We start from the raw sequence: 16404 nt of genomic DNA, 5'->3' as shown, positions 1-16404 counted from the left end.
CCCACTCTTACCACTTATATACAACATTGTATTGGAGGTTCTAGCCAGGGCAGTTAAGGAAGAAAAAGAAATTCAGATCAGAAATTCAGAAAAAAAGAAATTCAGATCAGAAAAAAAGTAGTAAAACAGCTACACAGTTGACGCTTGAACAGCATGGGGGTTGGGGGGGGCCGACTTTTGCAAGGCAAAAATCCATGTATAACTTATAGTCAACCCTCTGTAGCCAAACAACTGCAGATCATGTAGTAATATAGTTTTTAGTATTGAAAAAAATCTTCACATAAGTGGACCCTTGTAGTTAAAACCTTTGATGTTCAAGGGTAACCGGTGTCTCTATTTGCAGATGAAATGATTCTAAGAAAATCCTAAGGAATCTGTAAAAAACAAAAACTAAAAACTCTTGAAAGCTAATAAACAAGCTCAGCAAGATTTCAGGGTATGAAAGCAATGTACAAAACTCAGCTGTATTTCTGTAAACTAGCAGTGAACACTTTCAAAAATGAAATTAAGAAAACTTCATTTTCCGTAGCATCAAAGAGATGAAGTACTTAGGAATAAATTGAACAGAAGAAGTACAAGACTTGTATACTGAGAATCACAAAACATTGTTGAAAGAAATTAAAGAAGACCTAAATAAGTGGAAAGACATCCTATATTGATGGATTAGAAGACTTAATATTGGCATATATATATGTATTTTTGGCGGGGGCGGTGTCAAGAAGCAAAAACATCTACTGAATATAAAACTAAAAAAGACAGAGTCCTCCTGGGCCCAAGAGACCCATGGCAGGGAGCCAAGAGTTCTGCATCAGCGCTGCTCTGGGGAGCCCTGGAAGAAGTCATCGCACACGGTAGTGATGAGGGGTAGAAAAACAGTGTACTCCTGGAAGTCCACCTACTGGTTGCTGTCCTCGTCCAGATCACCCATCAGCTTCTTCAGGCCCTCCTCATCCACCTTCTCCGCCACAAAGTTGGGCAGCTCCCTGTGCAGAATTCCTTCATCTCCCCCTTAGTCAGCTTGAACTTGTTGCCCTCTTGGTTGGAGTACTTGTGGAAGGTGGTGACCATCACAGCCAGAACCTGCTTCAGGGGACTGGACATCTTGGATCTGGGGCTGCTGGTCTTGGAGGGTCTCCTGGGGAGGTGGGCGTTGGCTGTGGTTCTTCTGGGACCATGAAAGCTGGTGGCAGACATTTTGGAGAGTATCCATCTGCATGAACTCTCCTCGAGGTGGACATCTTGCCCAGGTAACCAGACTGAGACCTGGCCCCACCCAACAGTCTGTAGGCTCCAGTGCTGGGATGCCACAGGCCAAGCCGCCAACCAGGTGGGAACACAGCCCCACCCATCAGCAGACAGGCTGCCCTAAGACTTCCTGAGCCCACAGCCATGTCTAGACACCTTAATATTGTTAAGATGGCAGTTCTCCCCAAATTGACCTACAGATTCAGTGCAGTTTCTATCAGAATCACAGCTGCCTCGTTTGTAAATTGAGAAGCTGAGCCTAAAATTTAAATGGAAATGCATGGTATCCAGAATAGCCAAAACAATCTCAAAAATCGGAGGAGTCAGTTCTTGGTTTCAAAGTTTACTACAGTAATGTGTGTGGTATTGATATAGGACAAAGAATTTCAGGGTTTTTTTTTTTCCCCCTTTGCGGTACATGGGCCTCTCACTGTTGTGGCCTCTCCCGTTGCGGGGCACAGGCTTCGGACGCGCAGGCTCCGGATGCGCAGGCTCAGTGGCCATGGCCCATGGGCCCAGCAGCCGCTCCGCATGTGGGATCCTCCTGGACCGGGGCACAAACCCGTGTCCCCTGCATTGGCAGGCAGACTCTCAGCCACTGCGCCACCAGGGAAGCCCAGAATTTCAGGTTTTAATGACCCTGCTTGTCAGCAGCAAAATTGCCACAAAGACCAGGACGGTGGCCCCGTGATACTTCCTTCTTTCATTGCTTATGGATGTATTAGAGTACCTAATTTGCATCCAGAAGCCTAGCTGCAAGAGATTCTGGCAAATGTAGGTTTTAGTTTTCTAGTTTAAGAAAGCACAACTGGGAGGGTGGTATGGCCATTGGGTGAGTCAATTCACAGAATTTTTCTCTGAGGTCTGATGACTATTGTATGTCCTCTGTATTCAGAAGTAGGGCTCTAAAAATCTGATGGGAAGCTCTACGCATGAGTGGGGCTTCTTGACTAAGCTTCATTGTGTAACAGTGGAATCATTTCACTGGGAACACCCAGTATCAGTGTCTTCAGGTCTTCTCTCTTGGGCTTTGGCTGCACAGCGTACTTTAAGCTGAGGGAGATTGAGAGGCAACATCAGCATCTGTAAAAGTCCACTGGAATTCTCCTGCCTTTTCAGTATGGTAGTGCTGCCTTTGGCTGTACCAGGTGACACCAGGTCTGAGATTCTTTTTTATTCCTTAGAGAGTAAACCTTTCCTCTTTTATCCTGGTGAATGAGGGGCCATTGGCCCAGGAGCATGGAGTGCGATCTGCTTTGCTTCTTAGATAGATTTTCATCTAGTCCTACTTCAGAGTACCAGGGTATCTCTTGCTATCAGCAGTATCTGCAGTATAAATTAGGTTACTTCTCACATAGCCCTGTGTCTGGCTTTGGGATTCAGCACTCTTGGGTGGACTAAGCTCGTTTTCACTCATCTAATTTCAGCTTCTAAAATTTTGTTCTTTCCTCTCAGTTGTTTTCATTGTGAATTTGTTCCTCAGTTGTTTAGTTGTGTTTCTGTAAGGGGTAATAGTGGAGTAATGTCTAATGTGCCATTTTTACCCAGAAGTTACATCAGGTGTTCTTGCAGCACTGTGTACCTTTTTGTCTTAGACAAGAAAGTTGCTGACAAGTTTGATTTGTTAAGACAATTTTGTGTGATTGACTGATTCCCTTATTAGAGTGGAATCTCTCTGTGGACAGGGCTAGTGTCTGATTTTGCTTCTTGTATCAGCACATTTCCTAGCACTCTCTAGGCTCCCCCAAAATAATTATTGACTTAGTAATAACCATTTTTTTAGGAGACTATTTTCCTATAAGATTGGGTTGCATATAACCCATAGAGGAGCAGTGAAATAACTAATGATACTAGTAACTGTATTGTTGGATAAAATCTGGGTTTGAAAAGTGATTTTCTGATGTGAAAAATGGCTATTGGCATAAAATCAGTCTCTTTCTGACCACACTATATAAAATGATCACCCTCCCCTCTTCTCTCTCTCTTTTTTAAAAATAAATTTTATTTATTTATATATTTATTTTTGGCTGTGTTGGGTCTTCGTTGCTGTGCGTGGGCTTTCTCTAGTTGCGGCAAGCGGGGCTACTCTTCGTTGCGGTGTGTGGGCTTCTGTTGCAGAGCACGGGCTCTAGGTGTGTGGGCTTCAGTAGTTGTAGCACGCGGGCTCAGTAGTTGTAGCTTGCGGGCTCTAGAGTGCAGGCTCGATAGTTGTGGCGCACGGGCTTAGTTGCTCCACAGCCTGTGGGATCTCCGTGGACCAGGGGTTGAACCCGTGTCTCCTGCATTGGCAGGTGGATTCTTAACTGCTGCGCCACCAGGGAAGTCCCTCTGTAACTCTTTATTCTGATTTATTTTTCTTCAAAATACTGATTACCCCGACTGTATAGGTATTTGTTTATTGTTTGCTTCTCCCCAGTATAGGGTACCTTCCATAAGATCAGATGGTATATATATATATATATATGTATATGTATATATATATATATATATATATATATTTTTTTTTTTTTTGCCATACGTGGGCCTCCCACTGTTGTGGCCTCTCTCATTGTGGAGCACAGGCTCTGGACGTGCAGGCTCAGCGGCCATGGCCCACGGGCCTAGCTGCTTCGCGGCACGTGGGAACTTCCTGGACCGTGGCACAAACCTGTGTCCCCTGTATCGGCAGGCGAACTCTCAACCACTGCGCCACCAGGGTAGCCCCGGGATGGTATATTTTGTTTGTTGCTGATTTCCACACACCCAGATCAGTGGCCTGGCGTATATAACGAAGTTGTGATTGTTGGTTGTTTTTTTTCCCCAATAAGTCATTTTTTGTTAGGACTTAAACTGTATGTGTCCACTCCCCACTCCTGTGTCTATTATGTCAGTGGATTTCTTTTGTTCAGAGAAATGGTTCTGTGGTCCAGTGTTGGTCTTATTTAATACTTTTCCTAATTTTAATCTGATTGCAATTAGGGATTGCCTGATTTTTTTTTTTTTTTTTTTTGTGGTACGCGGGCCTCTCACTGTTGTGGCCTCTCCGGTTGCGGAGCACAGGCTCTGGATGCTCAGGCTCAGCGTCCATGGCGCACGGGCCCAGCCGCTCCGCGGCACATGGGATCTTCCCGGACCGGGGCACAAACCCGTGTCCCCTGCATCGGCAGGTGAACTCTCAACCACCGCGCCACCAGGGAAGCCCAGCTACTCTTACATAAGGTGAACCTGACAATCTATAGTAGCTTCTCAAAATTGCTAAGAAGTGATCTAAGCAACCAGAGAGTTGCCTAGTATTTTGCTATAGAATATTATGAATGGGACTTAAAACTGACCTCAGAGTCAGTTTTGGTTTCCGTAAGCTGTTGTTTTATCTGACATGTGAAGGCAGTCATTTAAAAAATCCAGATGTTTGAATTTCTATTTTTTATCTTTAGAAACATGAATGTTTCTTGTCTGTTTTTTTCAGATGTGTAGCTTTTAAAAGGCTGTATTCTTAAGTCTATCAATATTATAGTTTGGGTGAATTTTTCCGTAAGAATACACATCTCCAACAGATTTTATGCATTTAGCAAGCATTTGGTGAACACAAATTCTTGCCCTTATCTATTCTTGTATATATGCAGTGTAATAATCTTTGGTGGGTTTCATGGAAATGCCATTTAATATCCAAAAACTAATTTTGTATACCTTTTTCTAGATATGCAATTATTCTATCTCTAAGAGACCATCTAATAATTTAGGTCTCATTTTCAATTGCTTTATGTAACACTTTGTTCTTATATTTCTGTATATGAGAATCAATGAACAAGGACAAAAGTACTTGCGAAAAAAGTGAAAATTAATGGCGCTTGTAAAAGAAGGAATCCAAACCCAAGCATGTGTATAGATCCCATACTGAAAATGAACATGGATTCTTTGTTCACGGGTACATAATAGGTGATTTAGAGAAGCTGAGTTCAGGGACTTTTGTGGCTGTGTTACTAGTCAAACTAGAAAATTCATTCAGCTGAGCGTCTGTGATATATACTGACTTGTATGGTATAAACTGACCAGTGAAATGTTAACAGAAAGGCAATAATTTGCCATGCTTGATTAAAACTGTAATTTTTAATTAATAGTTTTTAATTTAAAAACTGTTCTGTAATGAGTTTCAGAATATGTCCTAAGTATGTGTTTGTCCCTCCAGTTCTGCTTCTTAATTTTTCACACTAATTCTTTGTTCCCTGTTTAAGTGGTCAGTCTAATTTTTCGAGTGTTAAAATTACAATATGATTCAAGTAGTTATTATATCTCACTAGGTCTTAAGTTATTTTCTGTGTCATATATATGTGATATGACTTTATTTAAATGCTCTACAATTACTACCTAGCAATGATGCATTTACCTTCATTCATTTTCCAGCAATTCTGTAATTGGTTGTATTTTCTTTCTTTCTTTTTTTTTTAATATTTATTTATTTTGGCTGTGCTGGGTCTTAGTTGCGGCACATGGGATCTTCATTCCGGCATGCAGGATCTTTAGTCGTGGCACGTGGACTTCTTAGTTGCAGCATGCAGGCTTCTAAGTTATGGCATGCATGTGGGATCTAGTTCCCCAACCAGGGATTGAACCTGGGCCCCCTGCATTGGGAGTGTGAAGTCCTACCCACTGGACCGCCAGGGAAGTCCTGGTTGCATTTTATAATCTCCACTTCCTTATTGGTGGGAGTAGTCTGGAATGGGGTACCCTTAGACAAATAAAGGATACCCCTGAGGGAGTGGGATACTTGAGTCATCCAAACAGAAAGGGTAGTACAGAGTCCTAAGCGAGCAGACACTGAGTTCCAGAGCCAGGTAGTTCAGTGCAGAAGCCAGGGTTGAAATGCTGATCTGAAAACAAGTCAAGTTCAAAGAGTTGGTAAGTTGAAAAGCCAAGATGATTAAAGCAGTGAAGTACAGTGGTATTGCTGGTAGTCAGAGGTGGTCAGGAGTAATTCAGAAAGTAGCAAGTAACGAGTTGCATTTAGGTTAGTCCTATAGGCCTCAGGAGATTATAAGGACAGGTCTCAGATTGTTAATTAGAACCAGGTTCTGTTGGAGAAGTACATCACTGAGGCTATGTCTTAACTCTTGACTCACTGCTATAGAATGTTAACAGGAATGTAAATGTATCCTTTCCAGTTAATTATTTTTTTTAATGGTCAGATATTCGATTAGACCTGGTTGCTTGCTATGACTGACAGTCAAGCTTACTTGAAATGAAAGCTAATTTTATTTATTTTTATTTATAGATAAGAGTTTTTAAATATTTATTTTATTATCATTTATTTTTGGCAGCGTTGGGTCTTTGTTGCTGCGCGCGGGCTTTCTCTATTTGTGGCGAGCGGGGGCTACTCTTCATTGGGGTATGCGGGCTTCTCATTGCAGTGGCTTCTCTTGTTGCGGAGCATGGGCGCTAGGCACGTGGACTTCAGTAGTTGTGGCTCGCGGATTCTAGAGTGCAGGCTCAGTAGTTGTGGCACACGGGCTTAATTGCTCCGTGGCATGTGGGATCTTCCCGGACCAGGGCTTGAACCCGTGTCCCCTGCATTGACAGGCAGATTCTTAACCACTGCGCCACCAGGGAAGCCCTAATTTTGTTTATTAAGGAAGGAAATTCTTAATTAGAATAGAGTGTTAATTACATTTTATAAAACTTTTTTTTTTTTTTTTGCGGTACGCGGACCTCTCACTGCTGTGGCCTCTCCCGTTGCGGAGTACAGGCTCCAGACGCGCAGGCTCAGCGGCCATGGCTCATGGGCCCAGCCGCTCCGTGGCACGTGGGATCTTCCTGGCCCGGGGCACGAACCCATGTCCCCTGGATCGGCAGGTGGACTCTCAACCACTGCGCCACCAGGGAAGCCCTTTATAAAACTTTTTTCTTAGCTGCAATTAAAGTTTAGGTTCTCACGTGAACATTTACAGTAAATCGGTATGTTTTCTGACTTACACTCAGCAGTGTGCATACTTGAGAATGTCTCCTTATCTGGAGGTAGGAATAGGCAGGTCAGTAAGTGAACAAATCCAGTTAGGAAATATAGTCAAAGAAAAATGCCAATCTCTTCAGTGATACTTTCTGATAACTTTGGATTCCTGTCTAAATTACTCTTTGTTCTGGAGCATTGGCAGATGTTACTCTGTGCTTAGGTAATGTGTATTTTTCTATTCATGTGCGAATGTTTTATGATGTCAGTTTTGCAGGTTTCTGCACTTTGACCATGTGCTGGTAATTAGCTCAAGACTTCCTGCATCATTTTTTTAAAAACAAATTTATTCATGTATTTTTGACTACATTGGGACTTCGTTGCTCCGTGTGGGCTTTCTCTAGTTGCGGCGAGCGGGGGCTACTCTTCATTGCAGTGTGCGGGCTTCTCATTGCAGTGGCTTCTCTTCTTGTGGAGCATGGGCTCTAGGCGCGTGGGCTTCAGTAGTTGTGGCATGCGGGCTCAGTAGTTGTGGCTCGTGGGCTCTAGAGTGCAGCCTTAGTAGTTGTGGTGCACGGGCTTAGTTGCTCTGCGGCATGTGGGATCTTCTCGGACCAGGGCTCGAACCCGTGTCCCGTGCGTTGGCAGGCGGATTCTTAACCACTACACCACCAGCGAAGCCCTCCTGCATCTTTTTTTTTTTTTTTTTTAAATGATAATAAGGGTTTATTTCTCACTCCTATGTCCTATAAAGGCTCAGCTGCCACTCTGTTCCATATCTCCATACTGAAGCCAAGCTGATGGAGTAGCCTCTCCTGGGAACATTTCCTGTCATTGAGACAGAGGGAAAGAAAGATGGGAAACTATGTTCTTAGTGTCACTTCTGCCCACTTTTCATTGGCCAAGTGAGCCCATAGCTACTCTGGAGTTCAGCAGGGCAGGCTTTTATTTATTTATTTATTTGTAAGTATATTTATTTTTGAATTTTATTTTATTTATTTTTTTATGCAGCAGGTTCTTATTAGTTATCCATTTTACACATATTAGTATATATATGGCAATTCCAATCTCCCAATTCATCACACCACCACCACCACCCCGCCACTTTCCCCCCTTGGTGTCCATGTTTGTTCTCTACATCTGTGTCTTAATTTCTGCCCTGCAAACCAGTTCACCTATACCATTTTTCTAGGTTCCACATATATGCGTTAATATATGATAGTTGTTTTTCTCTTTCTGACTTACTTTACTCTGTATGACAGTCTCTTGCTCCATCCACGTCTCTACAAATGACCCAATTTTGTTCCTTTTTATGGCTGAATAATATTCCATTGTATACGTGTACCACATCTTCTTTATTCATTTGTCTGTCAGTGGGCATTTAGGTTGCTTCCATGTCCTGGCTATTGTAAATAGTGCTGCAGTGAACATTGGGGTGCATGTGTCTTTTTGAATTATGGTTTTCTCTGGGTATATGCCCAGTAGTGGGATTGCTGGGTCATATGGTAATTCTACTTTTAGTTTTTTAAGGAACCTCCATACTGTTCTCCATAGTGGCTGTATCAATTTACATTCCCACGAACAGTGCAAGAGTGTTCCCTTTTCTCCACACCCTCTCCAGCATTTGTTGTTTACAGATTTTCTGATGATGCCCATTCTAACTGGTGTGAGGTGATACCTCATTGTAATTTTGATTTGCATTTCTCTAATAATTAGTGATGTTGAGCATCTTTTCATGTGCTTCTTGGCCATCTGTATGTCTTCTTTGGAGAAATGTCTATTTAGGTCTTCTGCCCATTTTTGGATTGGGTTGTTTGTTTTTTTAATATTGAGCTCCATGAGCTGTTTATATATTTTGGAGATTAATCATTTGTCCGTTGATTAGTTTGCAAATATTTTCTCCCATTCTGAGGGTTGTCTTTTCATCGTAGTTTCCTTTGCTGTGCAAAAGCTTTTAAGTTTCATTAGGTCCCATTTGTTTATCTTTGTTTTTATTTCCATTACTCTAGGAGATGGATCAAAAAAGATCTTATTGTGATTTATGTCAAAGAGGGTTCTTCCTATGTTTTCCTCTAAGAGTTTTATAGTGTCCGGTCTTACATTTAGGTCTCTAATCCAGTTTGAGTTTATTTTTGTGTATGGTGTTAGGGAGTGTTCTAATTTCATTCTTTTACATGTAGCTGTCCAGTTTTCCCAGCACCACTTATTGAAGAGACTCTTTCCTCCATTGTATATCCTTGCTTCCTTTGTCATAGATTAGTTGACCATAGGTGCATGGGTTGATCTCTGGGCTTTCTATCCTGTTTCATTGATCTATATTTCTGTTTTTGTGCCAGTACCACATTGTCTTGATTACTGTAGCTTTGTAGTATAGTCTGAAGTCAGGGAGCCTGATTCTTCCAGCTCCATTTTTTCCCCTCAAGACTGCTTTGGCTCTTTGGGGTCTTGGGTGTCTCCATACAAATTTTACGATTTTTTGTTCTAGTTCTGTGAAAACTGCCATTGGTATTTTGATAGGGATTGCATTGAATCTGTAGATTGCTTTGAGTAGTATAGTCATTTTGACAATATTGATTCTTCCAATCCAAGAACATGGTATATCTTGCCATCTGTTTGTATCATCTATAATTTCTTTCATCAGTGTCTTATCGTTTTCTGCATACAGGTCTTTTGTCTCCCTAGGTAGGTTTTTTCCTAGGTATTTTATTCTTTATGTTGCAGTGGTAAATGGGAGTGTTTCCTTAATTTCACTTTCAGATTTTTCATCATTAGTGAATAGGAATGCAAGAGATTTCTGTGCATTAAGTTTGTATCCTGCAACTTTACCAAATTCATTGATTAGCTCTAGTAGTTTTCTGGTGACATCTTCAGGATTGTCTATGTGTAGTATCATGTCATCTGCAAACAGTGAGCTTTACTTCTTCTTTTCCAATTTGTATTCCTTTTATTTCTTTTTCTTCTCTGATTGCTGTGGCTAGGACTTCTAAAACTATGTTGAATAATACTGGTGAGAGTGGACATCCTTGTCTTGTTCCTGATCTTAGAGGAAATGGTTTCAGTTTTTCACCATTGAGAATGATGTTTGCTGTGGGCTTGTCGTATATGGCCTTTATTATGTTGAGGTAGGTTCCCCCTATGCCCACTTTCTGGAGAGTTTTTATCATAAATCGGTGTTGAATTTTGTCTAAAGCTTTTTCTGCATCTATTGAGATGATCATATGGTTTTTATTCTTCAATTTGTTAATATGGTGTATCACATTGATCGATTTGCATATGTTGAAGGATCCTTGAATCACTGTGATAAATCCCACTTGATCATGGTGTATGATACTTCTGATGTGCTACTGGATTCTATTTGCTAGTAATTTGTTGAGGATTTTTGCATGTATGTTCGTCAGTGACATTGGTCTGTAGTTTTCTTTATTTGTAGTATCTTTGTCTGGTTTTGGTATCAGGGTGGTGGTGGCCTTATAGAATGAGTTTGGGAGTGTTTCTTCCTCTGTAATTTTTTGGAAGAGTTTGAGAGGGATGGGTGTTAGCTTTTCTCTAAATATTTGGTAGAATTCACTTGTGAAGCCATCTGGTCCTGGACTTTTGTTTGTTGAAAGATTTTTAATTACTGTTTCAATTTCATTACTTGTGATTGGTCTGTTCATATTTTCTATTTCTTCCTGGTTCAGTCTTGGAAGATTATACCTTTCTAAGAATTTGTCCATTTCTTCCAGGGTGTCCATTTTATTGGCATAGAACTGCTTGTAATAGTCTCTTAGGATGCTTTGTATTTCTGCAGTGTCTGTTGTAACTTCTCCTTTTTCATTTCTAATTGTATTGATTTGAGTCCTCTCCCTCTTTTTCTTGATGAGTCTGGCTAATGGCTTATCAATTTGTTTATCTTCTCAAGGAACCAGCTTTTAGTTTTATTGATCTTTGCTATTGCTTTCTTTGTTTCTATTTCATTTATTTCTGGTCTGATCTTTATGATTTCTTTCCTTCTGCTAACTTTGGGGTTTTGTTTGTTCTTCTTTCTCTAGCTCCTTTAGGTGTAAGGTTAGGTTGTTTATTTGAGATATTTGTTGTTTCTTGAGGTAGGATTGTATTGCTATAAACTTCCTTCTTAGAACTGCTTTTGCTGCATCCCATAGGTTTTGGATCGTCGTATTTTCATTGTCATTTGTCTCTAGGTATTTTTTGATTTCCTCTTTGATTTCTTCAGTGATCTCTTGGTTATTTAGTAACGTATTGTTTAGCCTCCATGTGTTTTTTTTTTTTAATGTTTTTTTTCCCTGTAATTGATTTCTAATGTCATAGCATTGTGGTCAGAAAAGATGCTTGATAAGATTTCAATTTTCTTAAATTTACTGAAGTTTGATTTGTGATCCAAGATGTGATCTATCCTGGAGAATGTTCCGTGCACACTTGAGAAGAAATTGTAATCTTTTGTTTTTGGATGGAATGTGCTATTAATCTCAATTAAATCTATCTGGTTTATTGTGTCATTTAAAGCTTGTGTTTCCTTATTAATTTTCTGCTTGGATGATCTGTCCATTGGTGTAAGTGAGGTGTTAAAGTCCCCCACTATTAATTGTGTTTCTGTCGATTTCTTCTTTTATAGTTGTTAGCAGTTGCCTTATGTATTGAGGTGTTCCTACGTTGGGTGCATATATATTTATAATTGTTATATCTTCTTGGATTGATCCCTTGATCATTATATAGTGTCCTTTGTAACATTCTTTATTTTACAGTCTATTTTATCTGATACGAATATTGCTACTCCAGCTTTCTTTTGATTTCCATTTTCATGGAATATCTTTCTTTTGATTTCCATTTGCATGGAATATCTTTTTCCATTCCCTCACTTTCAGTCTGTATGTGTCCCTAGGTCTCTTATGGACAGCATATATATGGGTCTTGTTTTTGTATCCATTCAGCAAGCCTCTGTCTTTTGGTTGGAGCATTTAATCCATTCATGTTTAAGGTAATTATTGATATGTATGTTCCTATTATTTTCTTAATTGTTTTGGGTTTGTTTTTGTAGGTCCTTTTCTTCTCTTGTGTTTCCCACTTAGAGAAGTTCCTTTAGCATTTGTTGTAGAGCTGGTTTGGTGGTGCTGAGTTCTCTTAGCTTTTGCTTGTCTGTAAAGCTTTTGATTTCTCCATCAAATCTGAATGAGATCCTTGTCGGGTAGAGTAAACTTGGTTGTAGGTTCTTCCCTTTCATCACTTTAAATATGTAATGCCACTCATTTCTGGCTTGTAGAGTTTCTGCTGAGAAATCAGCTGTTAACCTTATGGGAGTTCCCTTGTATGTTATTTGTCGTTTTTCCCTTGCTGCTTTCAGTAATTTTTCTTTGTCTTTAATTTTTGCCAGCTTGATTACTATGTGTCTCTGCGTGTTTCTCCTTGGGTTTATCCTGTATGGGACACTCTGTGCCTCCTGGACTTGGGTGGCTATTTCCTTTCCCAGGTTAGGGAAGTTTTCAACTATAATCTCCAAATATTTTCTTGGGTCCTTTCTCTCTCTCTTCTCCTTCTGGGACCCCATAATGCAAATGTTTTTGTGTTTAATGTTGTCCCAGAGGTCTCTTAGGCTGACTTCATTTCTTTTCATTCTGTTTTCTTCATTCTGTTCTGCAGCAGTGAATTCCACCATTCTGTCTTCCAGGTCACTTATCCATTCTTCTGCCTCAGTTATTCTGCTATTGATTTCTTCTGGTGTCGTTTTCATTTCAGTTATTGTATTGTTCATCTCTGTTTGTTTCTTCTTTAATTCTTCTAGGTCTTTGTTAAACATTTCTTGCATCTTCTCGATCTTTGCTTCCATTCTTTTTTCAAGGTCCTTCTCCTTGAAGGATCTCCTTCACTATCATTATTCTGAATTCATTTTCTGGAATGTTGCCTATCTCCACTTCATTTAGTTGTTTTTCTGGGGTTTTATCTTGTTCCTTCATCTGGTACATAGCCCTCTGCCTTTTCACCTTGTCTGTCTTTTTGTGAATATGGTTTTTGTTCCACAGGCTGCAGGATTGTAGTTCTCCTTGCTTCTGCTGTCTGCCCTCTGGTGGATGAGGCTATCTAAGAGGCTTGTGGAAGTTTCCTGATGGGAGGGACTGGTGGTGGGTAGAGCTGGCTCTTGCTCTGGTGGGCAGAGCTCAGTAAAAACTTTAATCTGCTTGTCTGCTGATTGGTGGGGCTGGGTTCCCTCCCTGTTGGTTGTTTGGCCTGTGATGACCCAACACTGGAGCCTCCTTGGGCTCTTTGGTGGGGCTAGTGGCAGACTCTGGGAGGGCTCACGCCAAGGAGTACTTCCCAGAACTTCTACTGCCAGTGTCCTTGTCCTCATGGTGAGACACAGCCACCACCACCCCCTCCCCCCGCCTCTGCAGGAGACCCTCCGACACTAGCAGGTAGGTCTGATTCAGTCTCCCCTGGGGTCACTGCTCCTTCCCCTGGGTCCCGATGCACACACTACTTTGTGTGTGCCCTCCAAGAATGGAGTCTCTGTTTCCCCCAGTCCTGTCAAAGTCCTGCAATCAAATCCCACTAGCCTTCAAAGTCTGATTCTCTAGGAATTCCTCCTCCTGTTGCCGGACCCCCAGGTTGGGAAGCCTGACATGGGGCTCAGAACCTTCACTCCAGTGGGTGGACTTCTGTGGTATAAGTGTTCTCCAGTTTGTGAGTCACCCACCCAGCAGTTGTGGGATTTGATTTTATTGTGATTGCACCCCTCCTACTGTCTCATTGTGGTGTCTCCTTTGTCTTTGGATGTGGGGTATCATTTTTTGTGAGTTCCAGTGTCTTCCTGTCGATGATTTTTCAGCAGTTAGTTGTGATTCTGGTGCTCTTGCAAGAGGTAGTGGGAGCACGTCCTTCTATTCCACCATTTTGAACCAATCTACCTGCATCATTTTTTTTTTTTACCTGCATCATTTTTAATGAATGAAAAATAATACAACTAGAAAACTATGACATCAGTTATGTTCAAGATGTTAACTTGCTGCTTGGCCCACGTTTGTCCTTGTTGTGCTTGTATGGCATATAAAACTTACTGATTTGTGGCTTCTTAGCAGATGGAGACTTGAGTGTAAGCAAAAATTTCTTTCATGACCCATCTAGCCTCAGAAATTGGCAAGGTAATAGGGAGGACATCTAGGAATGTGAATTTTAGAGATTACAGAAGTGTCACAGTTATTTTTTCTTGTAGGAAAGGACGTGATATTTTACATCGCATAAAAAAAGCAGAGTGAGTTTTTGGGGGGAGTGTATGGGGGATTTTCATTTAACAATTACCAAAACACTCATTGTCTACAGGTTGTCTATACAGCAGATAGAAGAATAATAAGTCATGGCCATTGCCCTCAAAGAGTTCTGTCTCTCAAGGTAGCTAAGTATATCCACAAATAGATAGGATCAGTATGGTAAGTGTAATATAAGTATGTGCCACGTGCAGAAGCAGTTTTCGACTCTCTTCCCTCAAGCCATGGCATGTATGGGGTTAGCTTTTATTTGTAATTTTAAGCACATTTCCAACTTCTGATGTATATCTGCTTAATTTGTTCAGTAATGTAAAAGTTACAACTTTAAGAAAGAATTTATAATGGAACAATTTATATTTTTACAGAGTAACGGTGGTATAAGTGACTGAGAACTTGACATCAGATTTCAGCTGGTACCATTGCAGGGCTAGAGGGTACCTATCACAATAAGATAATAGCATATCCTACTCATCCCCTTAGTCCACCACTCCTTGTCTTACCTGGTCTTGATTTTTGTTGAAGAAATCACCATATTCTAGCCGTTTAGGTGTAGTGTCCTAATTTTTGGCTTCTCGAATTTCCTACACTCCACAAGACCATTGCACAGTAATTTCACTTGTGCTACAACATTCTGAATTTGGAATCATGACATGTATTATTATCTATTAAGCCAATGAAATCAAACAGACAGAACATGCAGTAGCCAGTAAAATTGGTGTGAATTTTTTTTTTTTTTAAATTCAGTATCCTTCTTGGTGGGCCATTTTGGTTTCTGGGAAGCACAGGTTCACTCTCCTGCCTTGAGGCACCATGTTCAGAAGCACCACATTATGATCTGAGACTTAAATATTAGACAGTGGTGCAGTAGAATTTTTGTAACTGTTAAGTAAGTAATTTTGAGTAAGTAGCTTTTGTAAATATTGTGCAATTCTCTATTATGGTATTTTTCCCTGTCAGCTCTGGTCATTTATATAGTGAGATAAAGTAATAGCTCCTCTACAAGCACTGATTCTTTTCTATGGTGTTCCTAGCTTTCAGACCCAGCACTTGTATGAACTAGGCATTTTTGTTACAAAGTAGTGACTGTATGGAATTTTTTTTTCCCCAACAGTCCGTCCCCCCGCACCACCTTCCTAAACAAAGTCTTCAGGGAAAGGCTGCCATCTTGTGGTTTTTAAAAATACAGGATTTAAGAAAAAAATTATTGTGATATGACTGCTGAGATTTTATGTGTGTACGTAGTTGTTGTATAATACCAAAATGAGTAAGAAATGAGTACTATTAAATCTTCTCTTCAAACTACCTTTGCTTATCCTTTGGATAGCTGTTTTCTTCATTTTATTATAATATTACAATATTTTTAAAAAGTTCTGTTAACTAAAGATTCCTCTGTTAAGCCCACTCTCACACATCAGTAGTAGAAATACTTGTCTGTAATATCAGTTTTAATTAAGAATGGCTATCAAAAATTTTTATGTTATTAAGGCTTTGCCCATATGACTAATTAATGATAATGGACTTATTTGGATTAAAAAATACTGATCTTTAAAATATAATTATTTGACAAAATGTATCCTAAGGAACCTTAATTTTATAATGTAGAATTCCATTTAATAAAAAGTGATATTTAGAAGTAAAAGAAACCTTAATTTGAGTTTCATTCTTGGATAGTTAATAGTATAAACAGGAAAAATTAACTTTTCTTCAAAATACTAGGAAGCCCCTTATTTGTAGTTAAGGAAATTTTAAAATCACCTCTTATGTAAGAAATGGAAACTACTTGCAAGCTTAGGGTCAGTTAATTCTTAGGTAATGTTAAAGGAGTTTCTATATATCATCAAGTCATAAAATTATTTTTTAAAGTAACAGTTCATTTTCACTTACTTAATCTCATCGTTTATCTTGATTTATGTCTCCTGTACATCTTATTTTATAATATTCATTGTATTTAAAAATAGTAAATTTCCATTTCTTCAAAAATGTTTT

At 40.0% G+C, this 16404-nt stretch overlaps 2 protein-coding genes across 4 annotated transcripts in view; one reads left to right on the top strand and one right to left on the bottom strand.

The window, feature by feature from the left end:
- LMNB1 (lamin B1) overlaps positions 1-16404 on the top strand; it is an 81172-nt gene that overhangs the window by 15544 nt on the left and 49224 nt on the right. The gene's annotated exons all lie outside the window — the stretch shown is intronic.
- Positions 665-1393, bottom strand: LOC113615907 (protein S100-A2-like). The gene is given in 2 exon segments (XM_027098936.1): positions 665-993; positions 996-1393. Coding segments are annotated over 2 exon segments (384 nt in total). The 5' UTR covers positions 1195-1393; the 3' UTR covers positions 665-808.

Source organism: Aethalodelphis obliquidens, unplaced genomic scaffold (assembly GCF_003676395.1).
Source record: "Aethalodelphis obliquidens isolate GAN/ISIS:26980383/991018 unplaced genomic scaffold, ASM367639v1 scaffold4, whole genome shotgun sequence".
In the NCBI taxonomy this organism is placed as follows: domain Eukaryota; kingdom Metazoa; phylum Chordata; class Mammalia; order Artiodactyla; family Delphinidae; genus Aethalodelphis; species Aethalodelphis obliquidens.
The sequence above is the reverse complement of the archived record's forward strand: the minus strand, read 5'-3'. Positions and strand labels throughout refer to the sequence as shown.